At 43.9% G+C, this 21,634-nt stretch overlaps 1 protein-coding gene across 1 annotated transcript in view; it reads left to right on the top strand.

Moving 5' to 3' along the window:
- Positions 1-21,634, top strand: part of GAA (alpha glucosidase) — a 467,310-nt gene that overhangs the window by 53,947 nt on the left and 391,729 nt on the right. The window contains exon 3 of the mRNA XM_085617437.1: positions 3,922-4,067. Within this exon, the coding sequence (XP_085473563.1) occupies positions 3,922-4,067 (146 nt within the window). The remainder of the gene's footprint in view (positions 1-3,921; positions 4,068-21,634) is intronic.

Here is a 21,634-nt window from a genome sequence, read left to right as displayed (position 1 = left end):
GTCAGGATTTGTTGCTGTAGAGATACAGATACTGGATCTTGGCGTTGAACCTCCCTGGCAGGCGGTCTATGTGGGGCAGGATTAGCATACTCGGGAGCTGCGTCATCTAAATATGAGGAAAGAAAAACATCTTCTGCGGTTCTAGGATGCCCTTTAGGATGCATTTTTATTGGAAACAACGGGGGTGGCAAGTCTTTTTGTATTTCCGGAGTAGCCTTAGGTAATCCCTCGGCCAGGAGGGGATACATACCATTCATAAGGGCATTTCTTTGTCTGTCTATTTGTTCTGATTTCACTCGTGTACCTTCTTAAATTAATAGATTTTCTCGGACTTTATTTGAATTCTCTTTATTTTTCTCTTCCTGTCGGAGTGCTTTTTCTGTACGTCTATGAGATTCTTTACGCCATAACTCAACGGCGTCTTTCTGTGACTGTCTGACTTTCCTTTTCCATAACTCTTCCTCTACTTTCATGATGCACTCTGCATCCCAGGTCCCAGCTGCGGGTCACCTCTGACTTTCTGGTAATTCCTTGGTGTAGTCTACCCATAAATCAAGAAATAATATAGCGTCTAAACCGTGTTTATGATACATGAAGTACCCTGGAGTGTCCCTAGGAGGAATAGGAACAGCCTCTTCGAGTACCCCTTTTCTAGTAGTGATCTGTCTTAATTTCGAAAAGAGCGGCATATTGAGAACTGATCTGATACTTGATCTTGAACAAACTTAATACAAATAAACACAATAATGAACAGTCATTCACACCACAATATGCAGAACGTATTTAAACATTTAACATTTAACATTTAACTGAGCAACAATGATGATGACGATCTAAGGAAAACTTAATCACTAAACATAATACTTGGCATTAACTGAATTATTCTGAATTAATATACTTGATATACTAGATATACTGCTAAACAGTACAGATACACTGCTGAAACAGTGCAGACCGGATTTGTGTACCCAAACCCGTCTTGACCGGCACAACCTATGTGCACGTCAGAACGCCTCCCCAGTAATGGTACTCACCGGGTAGCTCGGAACGGAAGGCCTCGGAACGGAACTGAACTAGACCGGACTGGACTGGACTCGACTCGAAAACTTCGGACACTTCGGGACTGCGGGACTTGATGGGCCTCTGTATACCTCGGATCTTGCTCTCTCAGCTAGGCTCTGGTCGGGATACTTCGCACTTCTCACCGCCTCGTCTGGGTGTTGATCGCAGCCTCAGTCGCCCCCGCTTGACCGGAGGGAGATACAGGAAATCCTGCTGGTACGCGTTGTTGTCCGTCCAGCTGTGGCAGGAGACCGGGCCTGCAACGCACCGCCGGCGCGTGAGATGAGAAAGTGTCCCTGTTCGGGCGCCATTTATGTGGTAAATAATTTAATTACCGGGACTTAATTTGATACAAAAACATAATAAAAATAGCTCAGTAAATAAGAGGCAGAATCCGTGGTATTAGAGGTTCGGAATGGGCTTTATTCCAACGGACGATTCGAATCGGTTGCTCCAAGTTCCATCACCACGAAGGTTCAGGAAGTGAAGCACACACATTATTGATAATTAATCACTTTTATACAATAGGCATTACAGTGAAGCAAATACAAGAGGCGTAACAATTGATAGTGTGGATAATATATTCATGCGTAGCAAAAATAGGCGTAACTGGGTGTGATTAAAGAACGTCATCAGATGTGATGTCATAATAGGGTGGTTCCATGAAAGAATTTCGCAATGTCAGCAGAAATACTTGGCAGAAATGCGCGCGCAGCAGCATGACGTGTGATTGACGTGCAACTAGGGGGTGAAGGGGACTTGACATTTAGCTCTACATGTGGCGACAGAAGTCTGGAGGGTCAAGTCAACCTAATCCCAAATCATATCTAACATCCTATGTTTAAAGAACTATGTTATCCAAAAGAGAGGTCTTCTTAGAGTAGAATCTTATTCTATACTGACTATACTGACTGTTAGTGCGTGTACAAGCGTCTAAGTGTCTACACTAGATGCGTGGGTAGAAATCTTCCATAATAATAGGGCTATGAATTACTTGCATAAAGACAGAGAAGCCGGGCCTTTGCTCGGTAACTGGAAGAATGTTTACTTAAACTACTAGACAGGAATGCATCGGGCAGGGGGCGGAGCAGATAATTTCGAAGGTGAAATACAGTTCTTGGCAGGCAGCAGGCTGATGTCAGGCTTCGTGGGCCGCGCAGGGAATGAGACAAAGTTCATGGTCACAGATGCAGGCTCAGACTGGAGCTTTCAGAGGCAGAAGGCAAGAAGAGTTTGACGACAGAATCACGGCCTACTTGCCTGAACTGTAAAATGGCATAAGTGAACCATATAAAGCCGGTGGCCTTTCATACTTAGGAATAGAATATCCGACTTATTCATGGCGGATCTGAAAGAGGACATGTTGACGGTGGACGCACATGTGTTTGCGTCTTCATAACTGGAACTGGAGGGAACATACATGTACTTGTGATTCATACATGAAACCGTTGGGGTCCAAGATAGGGGACATAACTGATCAGAAAAATCTATATTTCCACAACCCCTCCCCTCCACTCTATTTCACCACACTCCAAACCACCCTACTCTAATCCACTTCACCCCACTCCACCCCATCCCAATCCAATCCACCCCACCCTACCTCAAACCAATCTATTCCACCCCAAACCAATCCACCTCACTCCATTTCAATTCACCCCATCTCAATCCACCCACTCCATCCACCCCAATCCACTCAATCCAACCCACTCTACCCCCAATCCAAACCCCCCACCCCACTCTACTCAATCCACCCACGACCTCAATCCACTCCAAACCACTTCACCCTATTGCACCTCACTACACTCTATAGCCACTCCTCTTTACGACACTATGAACTGCACTCTACGACACTCTCTGCCACTGACCCACTGAACTCACTTCCCCGCTTCTCAACTCTGACACTCTGCTTCCCCAACTCCACTCTATGATACTCTACTCCAACAAATCCAATCCAGGAAATTCTACTCTCCCCATTCCATTCTAGGACACTCCACATTACTAACTTTTAGCCATGCTGAACAGCGGCCACACTGGTGTACAACTCGGCAAAACCACATTGTAAAAGCATTAGCTCTTGTATATGTGAGACCTATTGGCTTTAACAAAGCTTGTTAGATGTGGTACGGAGACAGATTTATCTGCTTTACCAGCATTATGTTTTTCAAACAAAATACATATTGCGACTTCCGGGGATGCTCCTTCTCTCACTGTTCTGTTCAAATGTGATTAATATTATGCTTCTGTCCACGACACCACACAGAGCGGGGCACTGGGTCATCCCACTTCAGCCATTTCCCCCATCACTGCTCATCACAGCATTTTGCTGGTTCAAGGGCATATCTGCCTAAAAGGCAGTCTGCTTCAGTGCCAGGGTTGGTGGGCTGGTCTCTGCTTTCGTTTCATGTTTTAATGCATTTTTGTGAAGTGACATTTTTAGTTATTATCTTTCTGCTAATATATGCACACTTCCATGAGATAGCAGCTTTTTTAGTTTTTATTACTTTTAATCTCGTAATGCCTATTGAATACACTTGCAAAATAAATACATCACAGATTAACAAGGCCAGACCTGCTGACTATGCCAAAGCCTGTCACTGTGAGCTGCCTTACTAATTGTAAAAAGAAAACACATTCCATGATGTGACCAGCAAGCTGCTGCCCTCTCAGATCAAATGTGAATTCACACCAGAGGCTGACTAGGCTGCAGGCGAATGGCGAGAGCGAGTCTCTATTGTGACGATTAGTCATCTTTGTGAGGCACAGAATTGTCTTCACGAAGAAATGTGCTCTCTGAGCAGCAGTCTTTGCTAGTCTGTTTCTTGCCTGCTTTATTCTCTTCCTCATGTCTTCTCTCTGCAGATCACAAATCAGGCGCAAAAGCGCTTCGAGGTTCCGATAGAGACCCCCAAGGTCACAGAGCAGGCCCCCACCAGGCTCTATGATGTACAGTTTTCGAACAAGCCCTTCGGTGTGATCATAACAAGAAAATCCAATGGCTTGGTCCTGTGAGTTAGTTTCTGTTTTGATACATAAACATGTATTTGTGTAGAAATGAAATGTACATTTTAGTATGAGCTGCTCTAATGAATACGAAAGTATGCATTTGTGTGTTTGTGAGCATGCGAATGCAAAGTTTTCTTGTGTGTGAACATATAATTGGGGAAAAACCTCGGTTTCTATTGCATATGCTAGGTCTTTACATTTTTTTTATTTTGAAAATATATTTTATTGAATTTTCACCATACCAGATGGGCAATCGCCCGATATATGCCGTTTTAAAACAGGATACTGACAATTTGCCAAGGAGAGACAAATCATTAGATGCATCAGGCATATATAACAGAAATGGAAACCAAAACTTTACGCAGGCCTTACCACCCCACCCACCCCGGCAAGCGTATTTAAAGATGGACACATGGCCTGAAAGAGAGTATACTATGGCGTGTAACGTGACCGCTAGTTGCGCGTGAAAACTAATGTTTCGGGGGTTTGCGAAGGAGGTCTTTACATTTTTCATACATTTTTACACTGATCGCAAATGAACCAGGAGCATTGCATCTGCAGAGATTTGCTGTTATTCGCAATCGAAGTACTCTCTCTACATGAGCAGCTGCCCTGCCCTTGAGCAGTGTGTGATGGAAAAGGGAGGGTTCTTCTCTTGTGCCACGTAGGTGTTTACATTTTGGCACAGGGGCACTTTGGCACCACTAGGAGAAACCAGTGCATTGGTATTCTAAGAAAATTGGCCTCACCTATACTGCTGCTACTTCTTTTGCTGTGCTGATCATTAAACTATAGTGTGAACATGGTGTAAGACAGACGCGGTTGGCACAGGTAAGACCGGTGAGACGGGGGGTGGGGTGAAGGGGTCAACAGACGATGGAATAGGGAAAATACGTTATTTAAAAGGAAAACACTTACCTTGCGTATGTCACAGAATTCTTTGAATTCTAGGATTTGTAGTCTTGTTTACATGGTCCGTGACTGGCTACCCTCCCCTCCCAGCTTCCCACACCACCTTGAAGGATTGACATAGGCAAGTTGTCTTTGGAAGGCGGGGGGTCAGGGACCCCCCGGCCGTATTTATTATACAAAACAATAAAAGATGACTATCAACATTACATCAATTAAGTTAAGAAACGCAAAATTCATGACATTAGATTTACAGTATTTAAGACAAATATCAAAGGCTAACCTTAACAAAAGTCTAATACAGCGTGTTTCCTATCCGAATCTAACATCCTGCCTGAATTTTGCATTCTAACCTTTCTGGCCCGACGACAAAGTCGCTAACCGGTGTCAAGTCCTACTAACCACGCCCTTACTCACAGGTGCGCATGCGCGACAGGGGACCGCCTACCCCGTCGGCATCGTGAACTCCATTTAACCAACAAGGAGGGCCCTTACACTCTGCGTCATTTGCTGACTTCATGATGTATGTGCGGGGTGGCTACCAGCCTAAGGAAAGCGTGACTCCCTCCCCCGCATCTTTAGCAGCTAGCGGATATTCCTGCCCCTGAAGTTCTAGGAGGGACCAGTGGCCCCTCCCCCTGGGCCGCCCCCTCCGTGGATGGTGACGCCCCCCCCCTAGGAGCTTAAATTGCTGCTCACCGATCATGACCTTACCGCCACAGGCCAGCATTGTTTCCCGATGATCTGGCCCCCCCCACAACTCCCGCCTGAAGGTCATACCTACCTCACAAAGCCCTTCAACCAAGCTAGGATATTATCACACCACATTGTATTCCCTGCCTCAGTCAAATGGACCCCATCCTGTAAGTACAATTCATCCCCCCAAATAGTCCCATGTGGGATGGTCTGTAAGTGCGTGGTTCGGAAAAGTTTCTCTAACTTGGTATTGATCCTCTTTACCGAGTGATTCAATGCCCTGACGGAATCACCCCCACGCCACTGCAGCCGCGGTATCAGCTGGGACCATACCACAGTGCAGTCAGGGCACACCCTCCTTACCCAACCCGCTGCTGAGATGATCTCTTCCAGGAGGACCCTCCTACCCAGTCTAGCAAGGTCATTCCCCCCCAGATGAAGAATCACCACCGCCGGTGGTGCTGCATGTTGGCCGACCAACTCTGCAAAGAATCCCCGAAACTGACTGAGGCAGAGACCCCCCCTCCCAAAGAAGGAGATGGACAAACCTTTGCGCTCTAGCTCCCTTCTACCCCTGCCTGTAAAAAAGACATGTTTAGAACGATTAACGTATGAATGACCAACAATCCAAACCCTGCCTGACCGCGTCCTGTGTTCTTGACTGTTCACGCCGCGATGAGTCGCCGATAAATCTTGATGATGACCCGAAACGAGTTCTCCGCCTGCGTCACAGAGCGAAGGAACTGCAAAACCAGAAAAACAACCCAACGTCAGAACACTCTAGGTACTTTACAACATGTGTACCCGCACATACCGTTTGTAGCAATTGGAATTGGGTGACCATTTCCTAATTCTTTTAACACTGTTTACATGCAGACCCCTTGTGATTGCCTCAGTGGCTGCGCCTATCCTAAAGGAGTGTGTGCCAAATTCCTTCGGGTCAAGGCCCACCCTGGTAATAGTCAACTCAATGACTCTTCTGAACTGGTATTTGGTTAAAGGGGTGCCGTCAGCGTGTAATAAGAGCGACCCACCCAACAATCCACCTCTCTGCCTGATGAAAGTCTCCACATGGTCTACCGGGCAGCAAGGATTGGCCCTCGCCCTGTGCAGTACCACAGTCTCCCCACGCGCCTCCTGATTAGTTTTTGATCTCAAAATTGTCACCCACAATGTGTCTCCCTGTATTGTTGTGTTCAGGAATTGGATACCCCCCTGCCTATCTGCCTTGGAGGCTGCAACCAACTCGCTCAGCCTCAAAGCTCCATAAAAGGCTAATGTGAAAGCTGCTTTGAACAATTGTATCTCCCAGTCTGAACTACAGACGTCATGCAATGCAGGCAATAAGGCCGTCAGCCTCCCCAAGCCTATTGGTTTCCTAGTGTCAGCCGTGCTGCCCTGTAAGCGGCGCCAACCCCTCAGACCCTTCCGCACCACAAAGCTGTTAGTTGGGTCTTTCACTCCCTTTACCTGTGCGTAGAAGGAGACAGCTGCCCTATGCCTGTTAGCTGTTGCCACTGAGCGACCCTCCTGATGCAATTTACCCAGGTAATCTGTAAAACTATTCTCTAGAGCCCATTTGGATTCCCAGTCACATCCCAAGAAAGTGCAATATGAACCAAACGCACCTTCATACGCTGTCCTTGTCTTGGGGGCTAAGCTAGCAGCCACGAGGTCCTGTAATTTGGGGCACCAATCTGCCAGAGCGCTGACGGGAAGTGTGTCGGTGTAGGCGCTACCGATGGAAGATGTTCCCTGAATACCTGCATTTTTTGGCGAGAGAGTGCATCAGCTGCATTATTAAGGACACCTGGGACATGTTTTGCCCTGAATATAACATTCAATTTCAAGCATCTCAACACAATCTCCTTCAAGAGGCGGAGTATGAACCTACAGCGTGCCGCTTGCTGATTGATGCACTCCACCACCGTCATGTTGTCTGACCAGAATATCACTGATTTGTTACGCAGAAGTTCTGGCCAGACCATTAATGCAACCCATATGGGGAACAGCTCCAGAAAACCAATGTTGGTTGTCAATTCACTGTACACCCATTCGTCCGGCCACCTGTGGGTGACCCACTTGTTTCCAAGGATGGCACCAAACCCAACACTCCCAGCAGAGTCAGTCCATAAACCTAACTCTGCTGAAGTAGTGGGGGGGCCGGACCACACTACCCTGCCGTTGAAGTCCTCCAGGAATGCCATCCATATCTGCATGTCCTGGCGTTCCTCAAGCGACAGTCTAGTGCGGTGGTGTTTTTCTCACAGTCCCTTCATAGCCTGCGCAATTGAGCGAGAAAAGGGGCGAGCCATTAGTATCACCCTCAACGCGAAATTCAACTGGCCCACTGTTTCCTGAAGCTGTTGTAACGAGACCTTCTCTTTGGTCAGGCACGCGCGTAGTGCCGCCTTGAATTTAGACACCTTCTCCTTTGGGAGCCTGAAACAACCCTCCACAGAATCTATTTCAATGCCCAGAAATTCTAGGCAAGTATCTGGCCCCACTGTCTTCCCCGGCGCCAGCGGGACCCCAAGAGCCCGCATGAGCACGCAAAATTCCTGCAATGCCCGTGCACACTTCTGAGACCCAGCCGCGCCCAGGAAGAGAAAGTCATCCAGGTAGTGTATGACCTGCTGGTGCCCGGTTGCCTGCCTCATTACCCATTCCAAGAAGGAACTGAACGTCTCAAAATAGGCACACGAGATCGAACAACCCATGGGCATGCATTTGTCCATGTAATACTGCCCATCACATTTGAACCCCAACAGGTGGTGATCCCCCTGATGCACAGGGAGAAGACGAAATGCAGACTCTATGTCAGACTTGGCCATCAATGCCCCTGGACCCAGGCCCCTAAGCAACACCACCGCTTGGTCAAAAGAGGCATATTTTACACTGCAGACATTCTCATCTATAGCATCATTCAAGGATGTCCCCCTTGGGGCTGGGAGATTATGAATGAGTCTATATTCGCCTTTCTCTTTTTTAGGGACAACACCAAGTGGGGAACAAACAAAGTTGGGCACTGGCACCTCATCAAATGGTCCTGCTATCCTACCAAGGCGTAATTCTTTTTCAATTTTTGCAGCCACTACCCCTGGGTTATGCTTTAAAGACAGTTGGTTCCTGCACTCAGTCTTACCTGTGTACCCTCCCGCCGGTATCCTGAAACCCCAAGAAAATCCCTCCTGAAGTCATTTAGCCGCTGCGTGATCTGGGTATCTGTTCAGCCAGGGAATCATTGCCATGACGTCAATGGGAGTGTGTGATACTAAACCCTCCTCTTGTCTATTCAGGTTTCCTTCTCCCCCTGGAGCCCTGGTTGCCACCCTTAAATCTGCAGGAGGTCTCGGGGTGTGAGGGGTGCCCACACAAGGAACAGGCGTGTTTGAATTTACATGTGCCCGCTGCCCTAGTGCAGGACCGTTTGTTGAAATCCCAACATACGCCCTTTTTATCCCCCCAACCCTTACCCTTTCCTGGTACCTCACTTCCTTGCGCCTGCCGAAAGGGCTGTTGGGGCTTGGCCGGGTATATTTTCTGTGCCCCAGTTGCCCCCATCGCTGCTGCCCCCCCAGTTATCTGATTGTACCATGACAGGGAATCCACCATATCCCATGCTAAAGAGGGATTAAATTCTTTAGCTTTCCTGAATGAAATGTCATATTCCTTCCACCCGTTCCCCACTTGTGTCTCGCTCCACATGGCAATCCTGCTCTGGTAGCAGGCCATTTCTGCTTGTAAATTGGGCGACCTTTCAGCTGTAATGGCACTGAACACGGAGAAGGCCCTCATCCAGTTAACAAATGTCTCCTCAACTCTGAACTTAACCAACTCTATTCTCCATTCACTGGGCAACATCCATTCCTTTTGTGACTTGGCATATTCAAGTTCCCTACTATCAATCAGCAAGGAGAATATGTTGATATATTTGCCCGCCCAGATCATCTCTTTCACAGCCTGAGACACATGCTGCCCCAAATTCTCCTTCCTTGAGGGCATAGCACCATCCTTAAGTAATGGCAAAGCCACCTCCTTACCACTGTCCATGCCTTGTGACGTAGCACCATCCCTCTTTGCTGTCTGCTCGCTGGTGAAACCTGTTAGGGGAGTAATTGGTGCCAATGGTGTCCCTTCCCCCGCCCTGACCAACTTAATCATCTCAACCAGTTTCAAGGCTTCCGCTGAATGATCTTGAGAGGATGGCAATACCCCCCCTAACTGTAACCAGGGTAAAACGGCGGCTATCTGGGATGCCAATTCCACGGGACAACGTTATTCAGGGGAATTGGTACCCCGACGGGGGCAATGTTCACGGGGGTGACGGGGGCAATGACCCTGAGTGGGGCAACCGGCAATGCTGGCGTAAGAGGAGCTGGGCCAGCCGGTGCCATTGGGGGCATCACGGGAGCATCCTTAGGCACTCCCCCTGGCATTCCCTCCCCCTCAGCTGTATTCTTGGGCGTTGTGCTTGCAGTTTTCTTGGACTTGCCCCTCTTAGGAGGGGTAACAAAATCACCTCTAGGCTGTGGTGGGTTGATTATCCTTCTTGGCCTGCCTTGTGGACCAAGAGGCCCATCCAGCCCCTGATTAATTTCTGCCACACTCCTACCCAACTCATCTACCTTACCCAAGCGCTTATCAATCGCTGTCATCCTGCGCATCATAGTCTGCATCATTTGCTCCATGCGGGCCTCTTATTAACTCGTGCCCCCGGCATTTCCACAATACGCAATGCAATCTAATCCTAGCCAACCCAGGCAATTGTACCTTCTTTCAGATGGAGGATGTGAAGATGGCCGTAAGCACCATGCAACTGTGACCGCAAAACACACCAAGCTAGTCTTAGAGTGTGGGCGAGCGCCAACCCCTCGTAGGAAGGTCTCAAGCCCTGCGGCCCGCCAGAAGCAATGAAGTGCAGGCCCGCCTCACTCCCCTTACCACCGATGACCCGTGTGTCCTCGGCCTGTTGCTGTGCTCTGCGACCGTGATTTGTTGTCTGCCACTGGAAAAAACCCCACAGTCAAGCTTCCTAGAAAAAACAAAATATTAATAGCTTGCAAAAGACTTTGTGTAATCAATCAAAACGTTCAGCAACCAGAAACCCTTATATAGTGCCAAAAATTAGCCCAGTCTCAAAATTATGCTTCAAAAACCGGCTTTAAACAGTTTAACCAAGCACTAACTCATTGGTCTCCCCTCCAGTGGCTGCCCTGCTGGGTCCCGCTTCGCCCCCCACCAGGGGAAAGCAATCGTGCAATAATCTGGCCCAACGCGTGCAAAAAGACAAAACCCTGATGCAGGGGGCGTCGATCTCCCTGCCTCGCTGCTCGACCGGCACCCGCTACCCCTCCACACCTTACCGGACTATGCGCCGATCAGAACAAAACAATGCCGGTCTCTAAGCTCACTCCGCTCAGCTGCTGCGAGTCGCTGGGTTGCTCCCGCCGAAACCGCCGCTGCAATCTCACTTCAAGCGCTACCACGACGACGCAAACCTGGGGTGGAACAAAAGAAGAGAAAATTACACGCCCCGAGCGTGGGGCACACGAGGTATGCGGGGAGCGAGCCAGGGGCAAGAGGACTGGACTGGAGCAGTACATCCCACAAGGACCTGGGAAACTTGGCAGCCAGGTGTTACAAACTGATCCCAGGGGCAGTGAGGGGTTCCACACACAGATTGGCAGGCAAAAACATGGACAATATGTGGCAGCCATCACAGGACTCGAGGACACGGCCGTCGTTGAATTGTAGCGAATGTGAGGTTTGGAGAGTAAGAAAAAGGAGCACATATACCGGGCGATAATAGATTTTAGTCACAATAGAAAGAATTTGTTGCTGGTTTTATGCTTATTTTAGGATTTGTGGTGAATATTCAGGTAATTTTACCCTATGAAAAAAGCAGAGGTTACGGAAGGTGGTTCAGAAGCTAAAAAGCAAGCACACTTCTTATAAATTCACACTATCTACCTCAGCCATGTAAGAATAAAGTCTGATATTCTAAGTAAAACAAGTACCTCCAATAGCAGCAGCTTGACAGTTGATTTCCCAGGTTTCTACTGTAGCTCAACATCAGTGCTCTAATTAACAACTAGAGCATTAACATTCTGTTTTTATGACAAAAGTGCCGCACATCTGAACGCTAGCATGATGAAATCAAAGCTCTAAAACTGATAGTATTTCCTTTAGAAATTAACAAAACAAGGAGGTTCATTTTGTCATAGACATTATGGTTAGTGCTCTATAAAGCTAAAATAAGGACTTTTCTATGAGTTATCAAAAATGTTCCTCATCTATGTCAGTAAAACACTGACATGCACACTGAAATATGTACGTTCTACACCAGCAGCAGTCTGTCAGTTACCTCCCTGGTGATCAACTGAAGCTTCACCACAGAGTTCTAATGAACAACTAGAGTGCTATCATGTTGAGTACAAAACAAAAGTGAGTCACTCCTGAGTGAAATTTTGTTAGAATAGGATCTGTTGAGCATTGAGATGTAAATGCAGGCATGAAACTCGTGGGTTAAAAATTTGAGGGGAGGTATTGGTTTTTTAGATGGGCTAAAAGTAGTTTAAATGACAGACGTTTGTGCAAGTACATCCTCTTCCCACATCTGTTTACTCAGCCTACCGATTTTCTCAGTTGCTTCACAGCTCCAGTGATAGTATTGTTACATATGAGCTGCTAAGTCCTTAACTTGTGTTTAAAAAACACCCTGAATTCACTGAGAAACGAATGGTTAAAATTATGCTAAAGTTAGGCATTAAAGTAGCATTAAAAAAAAAAAAAACCACTAAAATGCACCTGCTCTAGTTTGGTGAACTTACTATAACTTGTCATAACTTGTCATGAGCGCTGTAACATGTTAAGTTATAACCAGTGCATGATGGGTGTGCAAGTAAGAATCTACCATATTGTTTGCTTTGTAACAAGCCTCCTATCAGAACTTCTTAACCATCAAACAAGCCGACTGACTTGGCCCTCTTACTGCCTCTCAAAAGCAGCTCACCACTAAGCTCTGTGGGGCCCAACCCCTCCCCTTATCTGATCTGTTATTTTTAATTAAACAATACAAATGCAGCAGCTTGGCTTCTCTCTGTGCCCATCATCAGGGGTCCTCTATGGCATGCTAGACTGCAGGGCACTCCTACTTCACTTAGGACACTCTCACCAATTGCACACAGCAGGATGCTTTATGCATCACCCCTGTGCTTCCCGATGCTGTTTATCAGTCAGCCAGGGTGCACCTTGCTCAACTTGTCACAGAGTCAGGGGCCTAGCTTCGGGGTGGGTTTGGGGTGTTACAACCCCTAATAAATGTACTTTCAGGTAATAGTTGGGTACAGGTGCTTTCAGTCGGGTATGGCGAGATGTCGTCCGTATTTCACAATTAATTTTTACATAAACACAGACAAAAAAGCCCACACACTCTCTCCCTCTTTGCTTTGAAAGTCTACAAAAATGTCGGTTATTTTGCTTGCAAAATATTGTGTTTTCTCTCAATTACTACCCCTATCAATCCACATTCCTCTCCCTTTCCACTGCCCCTTTATCCTCTCTCATGTGCCCTGCTTGTCCTATTATGCATTTTGACATTATATGCCAGTGTGGAAAAGCTGTAGATCACTACCTTCCCAATGTTATTGACCAAGCTACGCCCCTGCACAGAGTGGGGTGGGATCAGCAGGCCTCATATACCCCTTCCCACTCTGTGTTGAGTTGGGAAAGGGGCAACTGTCACAGGAGGCTGTCTCAAAGTCTGGAAGCCAAGAGAGGACAGAGGCTTGCAGATAAGTGGACACGCAACATGGTACATTAGGTAGGCCTCAACATTAGGCAAGCATGTATAGTGCACCTGATCAGCTTCCTGCTAATGTAGGTGGCAGTGTGCAGCTTCTTAGCACTCAGCACAGACACTGGTGTCAGTGAATATTGAGATGAGTTCAGTGTGACTGGCAATGACAAAGTAAAGGGTATAGATTGGTCCAATTGAGTTATCACATCCAAAGGCAATTTTCAGAACGTTTTAATTTGTATTGCTATTTTTATCCCCCTTCCTTACCTTCTCTCAAAAAACAGCCTTTTTTGAAAAGAGGGACCTGCAGGGTGAACCTAAACCCACCATTATAGCCTCCAAAGTGAAAGAACAAGTCAGGGGATTCAGTGCTACTATTAACATTCGATTGGGGATGTAACCTACATCCTACTTAATATTTCTGTACTAACCTCCCAATCTGCTTACTTATACAAGGGAATCCTGCAAGTTATCAGTTATACCCTTTATCAAGAAAATGTGATCCAAAGAAACTGCGGTAATAGTAAAAGTTCTGTTGTATTCCTATTTGAAAGTTGATATTATTATTCGAGTTCACAGTTATAGAGTGTGCTGCCTCAGCATGTTCTCTGTCTTCGAACCCTCTATTGTATTTAGCAATGCTTTTCTCAACAATTTGAGAAGAGTCCCAGGGTGCCCAGCCACTTTATGGGCCTCTCAGGCTTATTACTCAAATAAATCCTCTAAACCATCTTTCCGGTTCTTTTCCTTTTTTTAAATAAAACTATATGTTCAAACCTGATTGTGTTTAAATACTATTCTTCAACTATCCCAGGCAACTGCAACACCAAAGTAGATGTCATCATGAGTAGAAAATCATCAGCAGGATACAACCAAAAATTCCAAAAGCTCTTAGAAAACTGGCTGAAGTGGAAAACCTGGCAGATGCCTGGCACATTGCTCATCCTTGCAATCATTAGTTCACGTTCTATTCTAACCCTTATACCTCACACAGGCGAATCAGTAATCACTTTGGCTACTAACCTCTTCTCAATTCCACAACAGTGCAGACATTGAATCACAACATCTCTCTGACCACACACCTATATTACTAATTTTTGAGACCACAACAGCCTTGCAACCATACCCATAGAAGACAACTAAACATCAATCTTATCACAAGTCCTGGAGTGATCAAACACCTTAAATCATTCACCACTATTTTTTAATGACTCTTAAACTATTTCCAAAGAAGTTGCTTTGGATACCCACAAGACAGCCTTATGAGGCGGCATAATAGCACTCAGTGAGGGACTGAAAGAGACTAACCTCCTCATAAAAGAAATCGGAAAACTTAACAAGCATTTGCAATGCAATAGGTCTCGCATTTACAAGAGTTTGAGCTACTGGCAGTGTATATGACAATGCCCTTTATTTATGTATTGTTTTTAAAACAGATACATAAAATGCATTGTCATTTACAATGCCAATAGCTTAAACTCTCATAAATGCCAGACCTATTGTATTGCAAATGTGTTGGCGCCCGTGCTATAAATGTTTTTTAAGTGTTAGGAGAGAGCTTGTCCTGTCTGCAACAGCAGACAGGACAAAGCTATTTGAAAAAAATAGTGCTTGGAGGCTGTACTACGGAGGGCACCATGCTGTTAAAAAAACACAATAGCGGAATAAATAAAAAACACAACACAGACAAAAGCGGGCGCCGTGCTAAAACATATACCGCGGTGCCCATGCTTATTAAAGGTATGCGCATGGTGCATGATCGTGGGTGAGGAGAAGAGGAAAAATAGTACTCCAAAAAATCAGATTAACTATACTAGTGTAAGGTAACTGTAGTTGGTTGGTGCTGCTTTTCGAAAAACAGAAGTGAGGTATCGCTTAATGAACCAATAAGGAAGCAGCAAAGAAGAGTGCCAATGCATTGAACCAATTCGAAGGCAGCAGGCGGGACATAAGTCCTTTTCCGACTACACCAGGTCTTCCAGACAATGCACTCGCTGTCTAGTCTTGACCTAAAAACTGTTTATCATGAATAACCACTGGCCTAGCTACAATGCCCTTTTGAAACTAAAAATGGACTTCAGCAAAAGATGATCTTACACAACAGATCATATTCTGCTGAGCATAAAATCAAAATATCACACTGGAAGTAATTATTGGCGGTAAGCTCCTTACGAACTACTAAAAAAGCAAATGAAAACAAACATACAAATAATTGCAGTTAAAATCAAACAAGGGCTACTTAAATCCAAGGACTCTGAAATATGTGAAACCTTTAAGGAATTATGACCCTCTTTATACAGGCAAAAATACTCCCCCAAAAACCTAGAAAACGTCTTTTAGCACAATCCAAACAAACTAAATCAAATCTGGATCTTCTAGACCTCTTGGACCTGGGAGCAAACATCTTAAAAAAATCATTAACAGTATACAAAGTATAAAGAAAAACGATTCAGGATGGGATAGGCTACCAGCAAAGCTTCAGCAGTCCCTATCAGATCATTGACTCCAAGACTTAACTTGCTATTCAGCCACTTCAACGAAACTGGAAATCCTGAGACAAATTTCACGAGGCCATGATCTTCCTCATCCACGAGAAAGACAAAGACACATAAGAAACCAAAAACCTTTGGCCTATTTTACTAATAAAGACTGTACATTTGTTGCCAATATCTTAGCCACGCCACCCACATGAACCCATTAATCTCTGCAATGGTCCACCCCAACCAATCAAGCATAATGAAGGGTAGGTCATCGGCATCCAACACAAGTTTGCCCACCAATATTGCATCCCAAGCAGAAAAAGATTTAAAAAAAACAAAAAAACACAACAGCAACACATGCCATTGCCTTAGTTGCTGAAAAGGACTTTGATAGAGTATATTAGACCTATCTTTTCTAAGGTCTAACCTGGCAAGGTCTTCTAGAAAATTCAAATAGTCAAAACATAAAAGTTATTGAAACTAAGTTCAGTTAATATAAATTGATAGCTTACACGGACAACATACGTTTACTAATTAGCAACACACATTAATCGATCTACATCCTCAAGAATGAATTGGACTTGTACGCCTCTATCTCAGTCTACAAGTTGAATGAGCAAAAGACTGTATTTCTCTCTCCTTTAAAACTTTGCTTAAAGCACCTCTTCAATGGATGCAATTTCAAATGGTGCCCATCTCGGATAACTTACTTTAGAATACTGTTTTCAAATAAACATGGGTGTTAGCTGCATTCTAAACCAAAGGAAGATATTGAATGAGATTAAAAAGAGGGCATCCACCTGCCCTACACTTAACCTTCGTGGTGGGCCAACTTGACACTGTGGGGGTACTATCACTTGCATAATCTGCATTTCAGTGGCACACCCAGGTTGTCGGAGTCGGGAACGGTGTTAACCTAAAAAGCCTATAAAGTAATGTGTCCCAGAGACAAAATTCAAAACAACCAAATTCCAAATATATTCAATAATAAAGCACTGATTCAAAAGCTGAGTTTGAGATCAGAAATTGTGTAAAAAATATGCAGGTTTATGGAGATTTAAGTTGCGATAAAGAAAATAGAAAAATGCAAATGCAGCACCAATCTCGGAAAAAGTACAGAGAAGTCCATTGTCATAAAGGCCCAGGAAAAATGCAATAATGTGCAAAAGTCAGACAAACAGATCAAGTCTCAAATGTGTAGCAAATCAAAAGAAAATTGTGAAGCATCCCGGGAGGTTCAGGAAAGAGTCTGGCTCACCCTCAAATTCAGGGGTTTATATTCCCATTTTCAGCATAGGAAATCTTAGGAACGGCAACGTCAGCATGGTACAGGCATTATTACAATTAATCACAATTCTTCCTTTAAAAATGTGATATAACAATACCATCTGAGCATTAACCCACGAGATGAACATTGATTCACCTCTTCTGACCTAATGTCATCCAGAGGTATCAGAACAAATTAATTCCACAAGTAACAGAAAGAATCTTGAACGAATGCAACAGAATGTGCAAGCAGGAAGAACCCTGAAAGTAGCAAAAAGGTTTCATCCAGTAAGTTCTTCGAGAAAAATACATCATACAAAATAAACAGAGCACATCTTGCAGCGTGTCTTATCGAGCTAAAAAATATAGAAGCAGAATGATCATCATGATTCGACAACCATCTAAAAAAAGACAGAGAAAAGACCTAATGAGGCCTAGTTATCCTAAGCCAGAAAAAACACTCTAAAACACATCATAACGATTTAATTTCAATTGCATTTCCTCTATGGCAGTACACATATGTGAATTCAATGTATAGAATAAAAAGAATTAATAAGCAATACGGTTTTATATGGGGAAGTTCCACAAAATCCCTGATGATGACATCATTACTAGACCTCAAATTATTTACAATTTTAGTATGCATCACTTTCCGTCTCTTGCATCTCAATTCTTCCAACATCTTAAGTTGGTCATATGCTCATGCTTTTATGCCTTCCAACTCTATTTGAACCTTCTTCCTCTTAAATACCGTCATTGTCACGTTCCTTTTACTTCCACAGTTTCGTCCCTTCTTTGAGAAAATTAGTTTACAAAGTTTAAATAAAAGGAATAGAATATTTGCGCAAATTAACGCAATAGAGGTTAATATTACATGCAGCATGCCCACACCGAAACTATAAAACCATTCACCAACCCTCCCAAATCCCTTTTCAATCTCACTGAACCAGGAACCAACTAATTCCCACAAACCATACTCTCCAAGGGTTTCTTATTCACAAGAAATGTTAGTGCCATTTGTTGTATAATCATTAATCAGCTTACCTGGTATGACAGTACAGCACTCCACACCCTCAAACCACAACAGATTCCACCCTCCTTTGCAAGAAGGTTATCTAGTGCAAGGCAGTTCTGCATAATCATAGCACTCCTTGCCATAAGCTCCTGATATATCTTTGTTAGTGCTCCTTGCGTATTAGAAGCAAGGTGAACTACAAGCGTAGATTATTTTCTAATTGCTACATCATTCATAGCCACACCAATCAATGGTTTCATAGCACCCAAAGCATCTAACTCAATTTACATGGTGACCCCAAAAGGAAAAACAAAGCAAGATAGCAGCTTCTTACCCAATCATAAAGCAGGTTAAATTGAACAGTCTTACCAAACATATAATAAATTCCTCTAAACTCATTATCAACCACATAGCTCCTTTCACACTCAATAACTTCAACAAGTTCTATTGGTCTATTGTTTGAGACTTCTGATGCACCATACACTGTTCTCTCTTCCTTCCTTTCATGCTCCACTTTGAATCTTGGATGCACATAATTTCACTTACATCTGCCCAATTTTCAAGATTTTCACTCTCATTATACTCCTTAACAAACTCACTTCCCTTTTCACTCAGACAATAAATATACTCAATTTTAGTCTTAATAATTTTCAAGGTTGTGCAATCTTCATTAAATACTTAGAATAAGTGATACAATTCCCAGAGTCTTCAGCTATAGCAAGTTCTTCCATCAAGCATTGAAATCCGAAAGATATGACAACAGAAGCTTTTGATTCTGGAAAATACTAATAGAGACATTGCATGCAAGAGCAATTGACAATACGTCACACCTTCTTCAGATGATGAAGAAAGATGTGTTCAAACATGACATTCACTAATGCCCATTATTCGAATGTACTTCCGTAATAGATTTGAATAAAGATGTGTTTGTTTAATGTGTTCTATTTCCAAATGTGTGGTAGTTTATTCACCTTGTGAAGGAGAGACCCATCCAACCAGGGAAAATAAACATAACATCAAGCCAACTAGATTTCTTAATATCACTATCAAGGAAAACACACTAAAAGGTTTACAGCATCTACTGTGTGCCATATTCTGCTGAGGAAAATAAAAGGATAAAGAAGGGTACAAAATAATTAGGAGGTACAAAATCAAGAATCAAATTTCTCTCTTGTTTCTCAGTTTATAGGATTCAGAATCTTTTATCTTCGTTTGGATACCTTAGGTGCAAAACAATGATCCATAAGAATTGTATTTAATCGTTTAGCTCAAAGCTCCTTAAGGATTAGCAAAAGTTCAAGGTGGTTCTTCTTCTAGTTGGTCACCAAAAATGAACTGAAAACAATAATCCATATCTTCAACACCTGACTCTTCATCTGTGGATGCAGATGCTTCATAGGTCCAATCTGAAGATAAATACTTTCCATTCATCACTCCTTTTCTCTTTGATCTTTTAGGCACAAGTGATTCACTCTTATTGTTCTCAGAATCAACTGCAGTTTTCTCCTGTTCTACTCTGATAGATTCTGGTCTATGAGTCTTCTAGTGTGATCTTTTACTGCCTCACGGATATAACCCACTTTTCTCATTGGTGTGTATTCCCAACTTCTGTGTTTTCACTTGTTACTACTGTCTTATCTTCTCCACTCACAGCTGGACATGTTCTTTGATCATCAGCAACTTAGTACACATTGAAACACTTGAGACTCAATGTTCACTTTGACTTTTTCACAAATTGAAGTATCAGTCTCTATTTTGGCTTGTTGCTTCTGACTTTACAACAGCATTTCTTCTTGTTTTACAATTGCTAATTTTTAATCTGGTGAATAGTACCTTCCCCAGGATCTCCCCCCTTGCCTGCAGATCCATGAAGCAAACTTGAGGTTGACCCAATGAATCAATGATTGCTGTCACCACTCTCTTCATGTGATCGTTGTATCACAGCAGTGTTAGTCAAAGGTACGACTTGATGTGGCCCCTTTCACCTTGGTTCAAGGCACTTCTTGCAAATGTACTTCTTCACCAGGACCCAGTCTCCTGGATGCAATGCATACGACTGGCCTTCTTTTGTTCATGGTGTTGTCAAATTCACCGGATGATGGTGACAGATTTCACCACATCAGTCAGACATTTACAGAAATCAAATATATTGTCATCAGTTATTGCTACAGGTGATGCTGAAGGAAGGTACAGGGTATGCATAGCTCTGCTCATGAGGATTTCATGAGGCAAGATACCAGTCTTTTTGTTTGGATGTCTTCTAATTTTCTTCAAAACAAGGATCTGCCCATTTTAAAGTTGTTGAGGCACACACTCATCTTCTCAATCAAATCTGATGCTTATGGTCGGTAACATCACCAGAGCTTTTGCTCAATTTGTAACGCGGTACACAATAATTTTAGGCCCTCGTTTTTAATATGGGTTTCGTGATTTGTCTCAATATAAGTAGGCATGCTGAACGTTGATACCAACTCTCCTAATAAAAGTTTGGTTGCAGTCGTACTGACTGATCTCCTTGTTGGACATGCCTCAAACACTGAGAAAACAGGCAGACAATCATGAGAATATATCTGAGCCCATTATAAACAGGCATTCTTGTGACGTATGCCTGTTCTCTAGTAAATAGTTCTTCAGATTTGCTTATTATACTCATACTACCTACTGCACTACTTGCCAGAGGATTAATCAGGGTAAATGGACATCTTTCACATAAATCTTCTGCTACACTACTAAACTTTGCGTCGTATCAATACTTCTCAAATATCTTGATCATATTGTCTCTCCCTACACGGGTTTGCCCATAAAGGAATCTGCCATGCCCTGTGGGATTGATCCACTACCACTTAGGCAGGAGGAATAAAGTTGTGACCCCTAAGTAGGTGGTTTTTAAGACACTATTTTCACTTTTTCCAGCACTCTGCCCCTCCTTACCTTTTCGAGTTGGTAGTTCCAACACGTGCTTTGCACTCCTGCTCCTTCCCTCTTGGGTTAAGTTGTAGCCCACACAAGGTACCTTGCGGTCCTTGTGTTGGAGAAACCCAATGATGAAGCATGTCACCCTCGGGTGACCGAGGGTTTTCGTCCACAACTGTGTTGTGCCCTTCTACAGCAGCTGTCTCTTTCACTAGATTTCTTGTAGTTTTTTCTTGCTACCCTATAATTAGTGTGAGATTTATTGATCCTGGAAGAACATACAGATTATCTGGAGCTACTCATATGTCATTCTAATCCCTCTTACAAACTTTTGTTTCCCACCTCTTCATTTCATTTTTTGTTGCCTCCTCTTGCAGTTCTCTGAGTTTGCTAAATGTTGCCTGTAATGGGTTCAACAAAAACAGTTTACATTATCTGCATCATTAATTTTCATATCAGCTTCTCATATTTCTGACCCTTGTTTTTGCT

The sequence above is a fragment of the Triturus cristatus genome, chromosome 7 (genome assembly GCF_964204655.1).
Source record: "Triturus cristatus chromosome 7, aTriCri1.1, whole genome shotgun sequence".
NCBI classification, from domain to species: Eukaryota; Metazoa; Chordata; class Amphibia; order Caudata; family Salamandridae; genus Triturus; species Triturus cristatus.
Note: the sequence above shows the minus strand (reverse complement) of the source record. Positions and strands in the feature narration are given on the sequence as shown.